The sequence below is a fragment of the Corapipo altera genome, unplaced genomic scaffold, assembly GCF_003945725.1.
Source record: "Corapipo altera isolate COAL_440 unplaced genomic scaffold, ASM394572v1 48b, whole genome shotgun sequence".
Lineage (NCBI taxonomy): Eukaryota > Metazoa > Chordata > Aves > Passeriformes > Pipridae > Corapipo > Corapipo altera.
In genome coordinates this window covers 10,462,591-10,477,156 of record NW_020884884.1, presented here as the reverse complement: position 1 = coordinate 10,477,156, position 14,566 = coordinate 10,462,591, and the positions used below count along the sequence as shown (strand labels likewise).

Here is a 14,566-nt window from a genome sequence, read left to right as displayed (position 1 = left end):
CAGCAAATGGAGATGAAGGAAAATAGCAGACTAACTTTTTGGCAAAATGTCTACTTCAGTCAGAAAAACAATGCTCAACATGCACATGTTTCTGTCAGGAAGGCTGCTAGCAGGAATATGGCAACTCTAGTAATTTCGCAAGTAGTAAAAACAGGATGTATCAGGAATAGCACGCTGGGTACAGAATACCTCGCACTGAAATGCTCGGCTGCAGGAAGCTGTGTGTGCACGGAGACCTGCACCAGTAGATATTTTCAGTGTCAAAGCATCACTGAAGCCTTATATAGTAACTTTGTGATAACAAAAGCTAGCGATTAGTCACCGAAAATTTCAAGTGGCCTTGGTAACCTGGCTGCCGACTCATCCTGTGGCCTGTCTTGTTTATTGGGAGTGCTGTGACCCAGGTAACTGAGGAGAAGCTGTTGCAGGTACCAATCAGGGGTCCTTACTTGCCATCATGCTGCTGACTGCATGGATATATGGGACTATGAAAGAAAGGCAATGGAAAGATTTGGTTCAGTAGGCTTTAAGTCTATAGCCTTATTTCAAGAATATACTACGGAACTGAAAGCAGGTAGTGACATTGAGGTTATTGGAGCAGACTGACGTTCCTTGAACCCGTTGTGTTTTTGGGGTTTGATGCTGCTTCTGTGGCACAGAGTTGCTTCTGCCTTTGCTGTGAGAATACCCATCATTGTATGCATGCTGCGTCGTGCTTATATCTTATATAGCTACAATAATAACCCTGCAGAGTGAGTCAGTAGAGAGCAAAGGTTATTGACTTCCAATGAGAGCTTCCAGATGATATTAATACAAATAGAAGAAAACTTTGGCCTTGAGGGGAAAGCTCCAGCAGAAGGCTACCTGGAATAATTAAACCTATCATACAGGTCATGTCTTCCTGAAATGAATTGAAAAGCCTGACTGAAACTCCAGCCTCCTTAGAGGTCCGAAGCCCTGGAACTGACTGCAAAGGCATTGGGGTGGGCTGGAAGTTGGTCCTGAGGATGTGTATGCTCCAGCTGGCAGCACACCTGAGTCTTGCAATCACTTAACTGTGAAATAAGAATTAAAAAAAAAAATTTTTTTTAAAAATTGCTGTTTCTGCACATTGGCATCTAGTGCTTTATCCTTTGCACATTGTGGATTCAGCATGGAATGGTTGCCAGCAGGGGAGGGAGGGTGGGTAGGGAGGGTGTTGCATTTACTGCCTGTAAAGTAAGTAGAAGAACTGGAAGGGGGCAGGGGAGGAATCAATGGGATGGAGAGAGGAAGATCTGAACTCCTGCAACCCTGGTGCTCTGGTGTTTCACTTCCATTTAGAAAAGGAAGCAGCTTGTGAGAGGCTGCTAATGCTGATAGGTTATGGATCAACAGACTTCAGTTTCCTATGAATTACATGAACAGTCTTATTTATTGCTGGAGGTTATACGAGGTTAACCCTGCGTATTGGGGCTGTAAGATTTCTCAAGAGCAATACAAACAAGGGCTGAACAACTGGAGTGTCGAGTCTGCAAAAGCTCCTGATCTAAACACAGTAATTTACAAAGACAAGTGAAGCAAGGTTACATATTTCTGGCGGAGACTTACAAGAAGAATATCCCTTGTAACTATTTAGATTTTTCTCCTATAAGAGCAAAGGGAGAAGAAGATGATGCTAAAGTCAGTTAGTGGTATGTTGTCCTCTTCTGTAAGAAAAGGCAATGAATTTTAGAGCTGTTCTTTCTAGCGATACCAAAACAGCTCTGATTTTGAAAGCACCTTCATTATCCTGGAGCTAGATTATAATGATTTGTAAGTTGAAACAAAAGCATAACTTTGTTTTACTTATAAACTGACATAACTGATAATCTTATCAGCATTATCTGGTCACAAGTGAGTCTTTTCTAACTATAAAAGTGAAATTCAACTCTGGAACAAAAATGCTTGCTGGATACTGAGCGTCTCTTTTTAGGTTTAGCATAATGAAGTTATCCACTGTATGTGGATGAACATTTCTGTTTTCATAGTAGGTTGGTAACATGTTTCTGTCATGTGGGATGACTGGAAGCACACCATTTTGGTTTTCCTGATATAGTTATTAACATGAGTGAAAATATGCATACCTGCATTTGAGAAAGTGGATAGACTGTCAAATCCATTGGTCAAATGTTGAGAGAGATAAAAGCTGAAGACATTTTTCAATTCAGTAAGACAGACAGCTGTTCGCCTCTAATTCAGTAGTGAATGGTGAGTTGTATATGATAAATCCTCTAACTGTTCTATTGGAAATCATGCATGCTCATTGTTTTTACATAGGTTTCGGGGTTTTGTTTTTTTTTCTTAAAGCTCTTCAACATGCACATGTTCCCGTCTTCCACCTCACTCTTCCAAATGCAATCATCTCTGTGCGTGATTGACCTAAGTGATCACCATGGTTTCCAATTCAATTCAGGTCCCCAAAGAGGTCTTTTAATTAAGAAGCTCTAATAGAATCTCAGAGAAAACTTCTAAGTCCCCAGTCTTCAGGCTGAGCTCGAGATCTCGGGGGTGTCTGTGGCCAACTAGTACGAGACCCTGAACATGTCCTTTGTGGAAAGGTTATATCCTTCGCAGAAATTTGTGTTAGTGGATCTTAGAGATGCAGACATCCCATGGAAAATTCCTAGGGATCACACAAAGCTGAGAAGTTCTGTAGTAGGCTGCTGTTGAGCAGTGGGTAGTGACCAAGAGACTGTTGAGATGGATGCACACAGAAATGTCTGTGTATCAAACTCCAACTACAGTTTGTGTAAGGTACTCAGCCCAGCTCCCAGTCAGCTCAGTAATTGCAGATGTGTACATAGGTGGGATTTCCAAAACTGCTCGGGATTGGTCTCTGTTTATTTCAGTGGGGACAATCCCACCTTGTGCGTGTGCAGGTGTGCAGAGCAGCGTGTGTTGATGTTTACTCAGCAGTTGGTACTAATCTCCAGGAAACAACCTGTGCTTGCTGGACTGTGGTTGCAATGTTTGGTAATGTTGTGCAGAAGTACGTGAGAATGTTTTCACACCAGGAACTTCAGCATTAGCCATGTAGGGGAGCAAAAAGTGGAACTGGAAAACACTTCTAGACTCTTAGAAGTATGGCATTTGCTGAAAAGTAAAGTTCCAGAAAACTGAAGCCACATATAAACTTCAGATAACTTTGATGAATAGTTCTTGGCTGGAAGACAGAAAGGAAAATTTAAATGGTTTGTGTTGATTGTTTCAGGATTAAACATCTTGAATTTTTGTTTCAAATGCTCTCCCTTCTGGCAATTCTCTCAAAAATTCTGGTCATATAAATCTGAGTTACTGAAGATACTACTTGAGGAGTCCTGTCAGAACAATATTTTGTTTAATTGGAGGGGTTTTTTTAAGCTCTTTATTTAGTTGAAAATCTCTGAAGTTTCTCTTTGGAATGTAGCTTGAAACAAATTTTTGTTTTCAACTTCTCTGTTAGCTGACTGAACAGAACATGATATTTGCAAATACCCGAGAGGGGACAGTGGGAGAACAGAAAAAAAATAAAAGTTTTGGTTGTGATAAGTCATCCTCTTGGCACAGCAGAACTCCAAGACCAGAGCTGGACCACTTGTATAGAGGCACCTGTACATTTCTACACCTTGTAATTGCACCGACATGTGTCTAATATGGGCCACTCTGATGATTTATAGAAGTCATTTATACTGCATTTATATAACAAGTGAGTGGAAATTTCCATTAACTCCCCCTCCACAGAAGAGACCTGAAAGAAAAAAGGGTGTGAAGGAGGACTGTGCCATGCAGTGACGGGGACATGGTAGTCAGGGGTGGGAGGTAGACTGCAGAAAGGAACAGTACCCGAGACACAGTGAAGTGGCCCGTTCTGCACAGAAAAACACCTCTCCCTTGGCTCCACTCCTGACTGAGTTGGTTTTTCATCTGGTGAAAAATGGGGATGAAATACCTCCCTTGCTATCCTTTGAAAAACACTTCAGTATCCTCAAAGGAGATATAAGAGCAGCATCATTATAAGTGGGAAATGAATTGCTCTCTTGCTGGATTTAGCAGCTTCCTGTTTTGGAAACCCAAGATACCATCTCAAATTTCTGTTTGTTGTCAGCCTAGAAGAAGAGACTCAGAGGCTGCAAAGCTTCTGGTGAGGCAGCGCTTCATTTGCTAATTGTCTCTGCCAGACAATGCCATTTACACTGAGCACAAAATCACCTCTAACCTCCACTGACCAGAAAATCATTGTATTCTTGAACTCCCGTCCTTCTGAAACAGTACTGGGCATTGCAAACTCAGGCTGTGTGTGTCAGCCCCTCTCATGGGGCAACAAAATACAAGGATATTTATTGTTGGTTCATTTACAAACATCCCCATTTCCAGGCCTAATTACAATATCATAAACATCTGCATTATAAAAAAGATGTTTTGACTTGCCATGCATAATGTAATGAAGCTTTTGCTTTGAGGACTGTTCTGTCCTTTGAGAGACACAGGACTGGCATCTGCCCTAAGCATGCTGTGGAAGGGTCCAGGTCCTGTGCTTCAGGCTGGACTCGGGTCTCTGGTGCAGGGTAGAGGTTCAGAGAGGCCTTTGGAGTCAGGAGACTGGGGAAGGGCTGCTTGACATTGGCTCCCTCACAGACGGGTGTTTTTACACGTTTCTGTCAGAAAAGCTAGTGAAGCTGAGCTTTGCCTCTGTAAGAGCTTTGCAGTAAGGAAAATGTTTCCTGATTTACAGTTTTCATTGCTCTTTTGCTGTTTTAGGCCATGTTACAATGATTGCCATTTTTGCTGTATAAAATTCAGATGTTCTGTCCACCTGCTTCTCCTCCTTCATCAGCTGGATGATCATAGTGGCTACATCAGTTTTAGATGGGATCAGACCTGAAAGTGGCAGCTCTGATACTCAGGGCAATGACCTACAAGGCTTTTCCCCTCATTATTAAACACTTACTGAAGTTGCAGCACTGAGAAAACCATTGAATCACGCTGTTCAGTTGGTGGATCTGCAGGGATGGTTTTGGCTGTAAGACGTTGCTCTTTGTTTTGGAGACAACACAGCAGAGGAATCTGGCTTGACAGCCACAGCTCAGTTAAATGCTATGGTGACTGCTGAAGGGAACAGAATAAGTCGGTGTTACCCAGGTCTACTTCCTCTATCAGCAGTCTTTAAAGAGCAGGAGGTTATGTGTATAGTTTTCCTTTGTTCCAAGGACTGGTTCAGGCATGTCTGACTGGGATGTGACATCTCCTGAGGGATGTGGTTAAAGACAGACAAAGTAAACACTGCTGCTTTGGTGACTCCACAAAAATCTCATAGCCAGAGACTGTCACGGAAGTGAGCATCTGGGCAGCAGCGATGCTTCTCATCTCTTCCTTTAGGAAGTTTATGGGACTGCTAAATGTAAGGAACTGCTAAATATCTGGACCTCACATGAAGCAGGAATATATTCTATGTATCTGAGTTAGTTTTACCCATTCTGCAGCAGAAAGAACTGGAGGTATGAATAAATAATTTTAAATTATATAAAATATAGAATAAATTATTAAAAATTATTAAATTATTCTTAATGACCTTTCAAGAGTTTCATGTCAAAATTACCACTTGGCTCTCGGCAACGGAAGAAGTGATTCTGTATTAAAGGTGGAGCTCCTTCCAGCAAAAATAAGGGGTGAAAAGGCTTATTTAAACAGAAAGGGAATATTAAACACCTGTGTGATGCAGAGAGGATAACAGACAATGTGCCAGCATTAGAATGGAAGCAAAGATGAGTGCTGTCCCTCAGAGGGAACTGAACAATGAAATTCTCAAGCTGTTGCTGGGGTTTAGGTGCATGCCTCCAGTTGGGCTCCTGCTTGGAGGGGCCATGGAAAGCCTTCTCCCTCCATCTCCCACACCAGCGTTTCACTTCCTCTCTGTGAAAAAGTTAGAAAAAGGCGGGGGGAGAGTCAGAGCTAAGTATTTTGTTTGCTTAGATTTCCAGTTTTAAGACTGTACAAACAGCTGAAGGACTTAATTCTGTTACTGCTGCAGACGAACCTCGTTCTGCTTTAGTTATGCTGAATACACTCATAAACCAAAGCAGCCACAGTTATGAAGAAATGTTGTTCAAAAACTCCATCCTTAATCTCATTTAAGTATGAAACTAAGGGGCTGACTTTTTAAGAAGGTCCTCTTGAAGCCTGCCTAAAAGATTAATGGGTAAATGCAAAGAATGCTCTGGAAGCTCTTGAATGGAGACATTTTATTTCCAAATAACCACAGGAGTAACTCTTTGTAGCAAAAAAATGATTAATGGCATTGCCGCCAAAATAAGGTGAGTCCCTAAACTTGATGGCATAGTATTTGCATGTTACCTCAATGTTACAGTTTCTCACACTACCTTTGTTTATTTTTACTGGAAGAAGCACAAGAAAAGCATGATGCTTGCTTAAATCTCCATAAATCCAAACATCTGAAGCTATATTACTCCTTTTTCCTGGCTCTGTTCCTCTCTGAAAGCATGCTGCTTGCATGCTCACTCTCGTTTTTCCCATGAACTACAGGGTGTAGGCCAAAATACCCTTTGCAACTTGTAACTTGCTAGGCACACTAGGTTCCAGTTAATATAACAACTGAACGTTTCATAATACTCGAAGTATCCATGGCATGAATGTATTAAAAGTCCTGAAACTTGTAGGAAATATCAGCAGTGTTTTTTGTTTTCCACAGGGTCAATTTTATTCATCTGGTGAAAGCATCTTACAATGACAAGAAAAAGTTAAGTGACATGGAAAACTGACACTGACACCCATGTTAACAATATCAGAGTGGCGTGTAGGACATGCTTTCTATGTGCAAAAGCTGAGCAGCTCTCTGTGCACCAGCTCAGGGAGGTTCTTATTTGTATCATCATGGGCCACTATGCAATGGCACAGTATTGCATCCCTATCAGTGGTTTTAGCTACCGACTGGCATGTATTTCTGTGGGAAAATCAGCTGGATCTTTTAGTATCCAGTCACTTGGGAACCTGCTGTGGTTTGCTGGTGCTGAAGGCAAAGATGGAGGAACCATCTTGGCTGCTGGGGCAGTGTTTACCTGCCCTCCTGCCAACGTCACCAACTGACGGATGACTTGGCTTCTCATTTCTAAGAAAATAACTTTCTATCTGACCACACACTGACATCCTGCAGCACTGAACAACACCTCAGCAGCAGGGAGGCCATTGCCCGGAGCCAGGCTTAGGGAACAGTCTGAGCATCATTAAACCAGCGTGAGTGAAGGGGTGTTGGTGAACACGACTGAAGCTGGCACCAAGGCAGTGCTGAGAGGCACCCAAACAGGCACTGCAATTGTCCCTTTGGGCATAAAGCAGCTCCCCTTAGACAAAAAAAGGAGGGAAAGATGTCTCAGCTACACATGCCCATTGCATAATTGTCAAATAAGCCTGTAATACAATTCCTTCAGAGGCAATTACTGCTGCAGAGTGGTTGCTTTGGGAAGCCTTCCTCTGCAAGGCTGAACTGCAACTATCAAACCTCTGTTGGTTTGGCTGAAAAAGGATCATGGTAGTGATGTCTTTTTACTAAAAAGGATTATTTCCCACTCTGCTGTCATTAAAACGATATATAAACTAGCCAAACTCATTCTTCACCAAGACTCTCTGAAAATGAAACATTTTTTTGAGAAAATAACTGTAATTCAAATTACAGCAGCCAGTGCTGTGCCTGCTTTGGTACCCAGCCAGTGAATTTTAAAGGAAACACCCTCCAGGACTGTTCTCCGTTTGGATTTATTAGTCATTACCAAGAAAAGATAATTAGCACTTCTGAAGCATTGTGATAATCAGTAGCATGAACTGTTACCAATAGAAACGGACTGGGGTACTTGTGCGGCGCAGGAGTTTGCAGCTCTGTTGTATTCCCTGTACGGAATGAATACATGGGTGGGCAGATCCTCAGCTGGAGGAAATGCTCCTAACTACCAACTGCTCCAATGGAGCTAATGACACTTTACACAGCGTAAAGCTCCACTTTACAGGGGAGCTGTTCCCTGTCCTATTGGGCTTCTCCTTCTGTTATCCTGGAGGCAGATTAATTTTTTTTACAATATTCTTGTTGGCCAAAGGCAACAGCACATACTACTCCTTTACTGCACAACAGGAAAATAGAAGGTAATTATTTTTCTTTTTGTATGCACCCTGCCAACAAAAAGGAAAATAACCTTGTGGTGGAACAAGAGGAACATGATCCTTTAGGCAGTGATGTTGTTTTTTTAATCTCCCTCTTTCAAAACTAATGAATGACAAAACTGTTGGATTCAAGTCTGTGCTAAAACTCAGAGAATTGGTTCCCCAAACTTATTGTTCCCCGAACTTCCATTACTTATGAACTGTAATAATCATGAGGGATGGCATGTAAATCTTGTTTTCTTAAATTTCAAACCCTGAGTATTAAATATGCCAGGCTTCCTGCCACACAAAGAAGTATTACTGAGCTCAGACAAGTAATTCTATCAGATTTATCAATGTTTCTATCTAAATAAATATCACAATACATAGGCTTGTCTGAAATAGTTGTCTTTGTTTTTCTGTATCTGGAAGTGTGAGCAAAATCCATGCTGAATAAGAGAGGTAGCATGTAAGCTTGGGAACAATTCTGTTTTGGTGAGCATGAGTAACAAAGATAGCTAGAGGATTTACCCCCAAAATACTTGTAAGTCTGCAACAACCTCTTTCTTTCCTGCACTGTACAGAGCATTTCAGGCCAATACAACACCCCTCCAGCCAACAGGCATTCTGTATCCCCTGGGAAGCACGCAGCAAATCTCGGGATTAAGGTCAGTATGCATGCAAAGCACTTTGTCTGCAGGTGCTGTGGTGTGCTGTGGTGTGCTGGTAAAGGGTACCTTACCCATGGTGATTCCTGTTGATGCTGATGGCCTTTACTCATGTACATCTTCCTGGAGCAGAGGCTCTCAGGACTGCAATTCCAATGCCAGTAACACTCGTTAATGCACTTGAGAAAGATGGGACCACAATGGCAACATCTGAGTTGTTGACACACTAAAAGTATTTGTGAATGTTTGCCCCTCTCCTAGGAAGATGACTGATGTGGCAAGTCTGATTATTGCCAGGATGAAGTTTGCCAGATAGCAACAAACATGATGGGCTGGCGGCTGTTTACAAGCTACACATACAGAAGTAAATGGGTCTATAAGTGTTTGCTTTTCAGCCGCTGCTGGGAAACAGGCACCCTCCTGCCAGGTCAGAGACCAGCTATGTTACAGACCTCTTAAAGCAGTTCCTTGGTCATGGATGCGTAGCTTTTTGTACTCAAATAGCTGTCCAGTACACAGGAGTTGCTATGGCAGTGCTTTACAAATATACATTGCACAACGGATCGGTGATGTTGGACCACACTGACTCTTTTTTTCTGTCTTACACAAAAGGTTTGCTTCCACCCTGGAAACTGTGGAGCAGAACAAATACCAGAATATAACATGTATCTATATCTGTCTCTACTTAAGTGTATTGTCAGATTGCATCTGACTGTGGAAGCGGGTTTAAAACACCTGGGTAACAATTTGCATATTATGCCAACAGCAGCATCTGTACCCCTCCCCTTCCCTCTTTCCCACCTGCAGTGCAGAGTAAGACGACTTCATAGCATCCTTCACACCAAAATAGGTCTCGGCTGTGTCTTTTTGTCTTCGTGAAAATCATTAAATTCTGGTACTTTAACACCTACTCTTTCCTCTGCTGCTGGTGCTATTGCAAACAAGAAATGCGTCCGGGTAACACTGTCTCCTTGGAAACCTGCCTCTGGCCCAAAAAAGTCAGTTTTGGTGCCTGTGTGGTACTGGAAAGCCAGAGAACTCATGGGCCAAGCACCTTTTCATGGCTGGGCTACTTTCACCTGGATTGAAACCAGCCTAGATCAGACCTGGAATCCCTCAATGAATAGATAAATAATCTGGGCTATTGCACCAGGATGATTTAATGGGAAAAACTAAAAATATTGGCCTGGCATTGCACCAGGCTGCTGAGAGAAACCTGAGAACAGTGTAATTCCCTTGGTGAGCGCATCTTGAGGGAAGGCTGGGGGCAGGAGCTCTGCCATGCTGTGGTCTGGGAGCACTGCAAGGGCCTAACTCTCCATTACCCCACAGATTTCCAAATAATTGTAAACAACGCTGACTTCAAGTCTGCTGCCAGAGCCTCAGGCTCTTTAAGAAATAACCCCAATTCATTTATTGCCTAAGGATATTATTATTTCCAGAGTGAACTAGTTAAGGATCACAATACTGGGCGGAATTATAGTACAAGGTGTGTTTTAGTGCAAACTTACTTATGAAATAGTCACAAATCTTCTTTGGATGAAAATAGGCGCAAAGCCCCAACATTTTTTTTTTTTTTTGGTAGAAAAGTGCCTGTAGCAAATTTCTGCATCATCTTTATCTTGGGACTGGTCTGGACAGGGCTGTCTCCCATGGGTCGTGTGACAGCACGGTACAGCTCCACCGTGCTGCCAAGGCCCCAGGGAGGTCAAGCAGAGCTAAGGAGCAGCTTAGCAGGGGGTATTGCCAGCTGTGTCCCCTGCCCTGGCTGTGCCAGCCATGGGGAGGCTGTGCGGATTAGAAGCTCTTCACTCTTACATCTGATACGATACGCAAATTGATCCTGCTCCGCTGAAGGCTCAACTCCATACCTCTCATGTGAAATTTCTAAGGACAATCCGAAGATTTAGTTTCAAGAAAGAAGTAATTCATATATACACACACTGCCTTCAGCACACTTTCCCTTAAGAGACTGCTGGCATCTTTTGTATCATGAAAAGATGGATATGAAAATGTTTTGTGCCAGGAATGGTAATGCAGTAGAGTTCAGAGTTCAGTCACGATATAATGGTAAACACTATATTCCTCACTAAAAGTGATGCAAGAAGTGATTAATAAGAATGAAGTTTAGAGTTAGCTACTTCATGTAAAGCCTTTCAATAAATATGTAAGTGGAGATACATATATGTTTTTAATACTAGTTCAAGTATGAACTGATTTGGTCTTTGGTCTTTCTGCTTTTGTGAATTATACTGCAATATTAGCTTTTCTAAAAAATAAGTATTTTTAATTTAAATTGGTCTAGGCAAGTGCTACACTAAGTACAGTGAGCATATGCAGTATATAAAAGCAAGGCAGGAAAAAGGATTATCAAAATAGCTGAAATAATTTTGTGAACAGCATATACTACATGTCTATTTGGTGCAATTGTCATTCTTGTCCTGTCAGATCTGTGGGGAGGCAGCCACATGTTTAAGCACAACTTGGTCAAATTAGTTGGTGCATTTACTCCTGTTTAGAGCAGGTCTGGGCTTTAATTCAGGGCTTGGGGTTTTATCTTTAATGAACACTGAAGGTGCAAGTGCTTTGAACAGCTGTACCCTGGCATGATCTTTCTACAGTCACCTTAAATCAAAACTTTGAAATAAGCCTTGATACTAACTTTAACAGGAGGTTAGCCAGGCACCTGTGAAGAAAAAGGCATTCTCTATTTCTGCGTGTTGCAAATTCTTCTACAGTTCAGCTTGTCTCAGCTAAGCATGTAGACCTGAGCCCCATCCTGGAATTACTTGTCCCAGTTCCAGGTTACAATGGCACTTTTCTGTTGGGCTTTTTCTTTGTTTATTTATTTGGGTTTGGTGTCTGTCCAGGGAACGAAGGTGCTTAGCTGCAGGGAAAAGCTTCAGAGTTCCCTGGGTATGACAGTGAATGGAATGACAGGACTGGTGGATTCAAGGTCCAGTGCAGTAAGGAAGCACTCGATGGCTGCTTCGTTTTTCCCCTGAGCTTGCAAGACCTCTCCAAGGCTGTTCCAGGCAATGTGGCTGGTGGTCTGGATATGGATGGCATCTCTGAGTACTTTCTGGGCCAGTTCCCTCCGCCCAAGTCTGCTCAGCACCAGGCCCTGTCAACAAACAAGTGATGAACAGTTAACAACAGCACAAAACAGAGGAGGAAATGGAGCACCCCCAGCTCCCACAAAGCTGAGGTGCCGTATGAGTCCTATGGAGGGGTTATTTAAAATAATAATTGTGAAAGTAATTTTTTTTTAAGCAGACACTGATCCAGCAAGTGCTCCTGCTGTGTGTTACTGGGAGAGCATATACTGGTGCTATACAGAAGAAAGGTTACAGGCCCTTTAAGTATCCCTCTCTCCTTGCCCAGAAAACAGAGGTTCAATTACACCCCATAACTTGCACATCTGGAACATCCAGCTGAGGTTAAGTCTCTCATCTCCTACATCTCAAGCATATAGAAAGATCTTTCTTCTTAACAAATAGGGGGCAGAGGGATGTGGTCCCCTTCCAGTCTTCTATGGGCAGGCTGTATGTAACAGCATGGAATGTAAGCTCTGTCCTCCTGCACTCCAATGTAGATCCTAAAGCAGTGTGGGGGAGGAAAAGGATGCAGGAACCTTGTTTAAAAAGCTGTCCTTAGGGTAAGAAAAGACACAAGTGGGTGTAACCATCTGGAAGGAACAGGAGGGGGAGGATGAAAGAAGTGTTAGGAAGAACATGTTTTCCTATAGGGCTCTCATGGATGTGGATCTGAACCCACAAAGCACCTAATGAGCCAGACTCCATGTTAATTATACAGCAGTCAACCACACTGAGCCCCGACGGGTCATGAGGGCTTTGCAGGCCACGACGCATTAGTGGCACTTCTCTGCTTCCTCCTGAAGGTGCACACAGCAGGATGAACCTCCCACCAGATTCACCCAGGGGTGGCCTCTGGAAGAAGCAGCCAACACTGCCATATTGCCTGCCAAGCTCTGCATGGCCTCTGCCTGCACTCACCCATGGAAATGCTGGAAAGTGGGATGATTACCTCACTTCATGCTTTGCCTGGGAAAACATAGTTGGTGGATGCATATATTTATAAAGAAAATCATTAGCTTAATCTTTAATGTGCCTAATTGCCTTTAGTTCGCATGAAAAGATGTAAGAAACCTGAAATCTCTTGCAACTAGAACCCAAGAAAATTTCTGATGAAAGAATGGTGATGCTTTTGGAAATAGTTAAGATTTTTCCTTTCCTGTTTTCTTTGATTTTCCAAAAGTACCATTAGACACAGTGTGCATCAGCATGACTAAGACCTTAAGGCCAGTGATAGTACACAGAAACACATTAATTTGCCTGAGACAAAAATTAAGAAACACCCATTTAATCAAGTACTGGTGGTGCTATGAAAAGTTTCAGTGCCTCCTTCTTGCCCATAACCTTGACCTGAATAATCAACTCAGAATCATATCTGATAATTTAGAGATGCAGTGGGGGTGTTTTTTCTTTAGGTTTCTCTCTGTGTAGGAAAACAACAAGGCAATGGGGTCTAATCTTACCACTGCCTTGGGAGCAGGCACACATGGCACAGAGGTACCCTGGTGGGAGAGGCTGGTTCCCCTGGAGGTAGCTGCCTGGAGATGACTGCAGGCACGTAATGACAGACTGGAAGGAATTTGTGCAATTATAATTTGAGTCACCCGCTTGACAGGGATAATGAGGCATAGAAAGGGCAAGTAGTGTGGCCATAGCAAATCTGCTGCTGAGCCAAGAATAGACAGGAGTTATCTCAGCTCAAGTTTGTCCTCAACCACAAACTCACTCTTTCTAAAAACTCTTCTTGTTGCACTGACCGAGCAGAGCCGATTGTGCTCTCTGGTGGCCGGGGACCCATCACTGTCCTCGCCCTGACACTAAGCAGCATCCAGCTTCTCAGTGCTCTCAGAGGTTGCTGGCCCTGGAGGCACAGAGGCCAGCGAGCCTGTGCAGCTGCTGCCTGTCAACCCTCTCCAACGAGGAGGAGAATTCCCTCCCTGGTTGAATTCCCTCCCTGGTTGACATCTCACGCCTCTCAACAATGCTGCAGTGAAATCCACCTCATCGTAAACTGCTCGTGCAGCACAGCTCCCTTGTGCTTCCCAGTACCCTTGCTGGTCAAGAACCAAATACTGGTCTGGCTTCCTGGTGTTTACTCTGCCTGTGCTTGAAGTCCCTGCAGCTGTTCTGCAGCACTGGAGGAGGCTGTATGCAAACCCAGGTACTGTATTCACCTGGGGGAGATGCTGAAGCTGACACCCACCAGTAAGTGCAGCACATGTGAACATTTGCTCATAGCTATTCAGTGCTTTCAAGTTTGCCAGTTTAGCAGAAAAAAGATCTGTGAACTCTCAAAAAGGGCAATTCCAGGCTCTTCAAAGCCAGGGGAAGGCCTCCTGTTGACGTTGTAGTATACTGCATGAGCATAAAACTGCTGTGTGGTTCTAGAGAACCATATTTGTTATGGAAATATTTGTTAAACAAGTTTAAGATTTCCTGCCTCCTCTTTTCTTACATGCATGGCTGTTGGTACCAAAGGCTGCCCAGGTCCACGGCCCTTCCAAGGCATGCCCACCATCCTGCTTCCCTCTTCTGATCAGGAACAGCCCCTATGCCCTCTTCTTGCACACTTGCCTGGATTTCCATGTAGTGTGGGCACATGATGCTGTGCTTCAGGCCTCAGCCCAGGTGGAGGTCAGGGTTTGGCCAACCCACTGT

General features: G+C 43.2%; 1 protein-coding gene across 6 annotated transcripts in view; it reads right to left on the bottom strand.

Annotated features, from left to right (window-relative positions):
* Positions 1 to 6,222: 6,222 nt before the first annotated feature.
* Positions 6,223 to 14,566, bottom strand: part of TTC7A (tetratricopeptide repeat domain 7A) — a 173,638-nt gene continuing 165,294 nt past the window's right edge. For all 6 annotated transcript variants that reach the window (XM_027641742.1, XM_027641743.1, XM_027641747.1 and 3 more), the window contains one exon: positions 6,223 to 11,937. In XM_027641742.1, the coding sequence (XP_027497543.1) occupies positions 11,716 to 11,937 (222 nt within the window). In that variant the 3' untranslated portion in view covers positions 6,223 to 11,715. The remainder of the gene's footprint in view (positions 11,938 to 14,566) is intronic.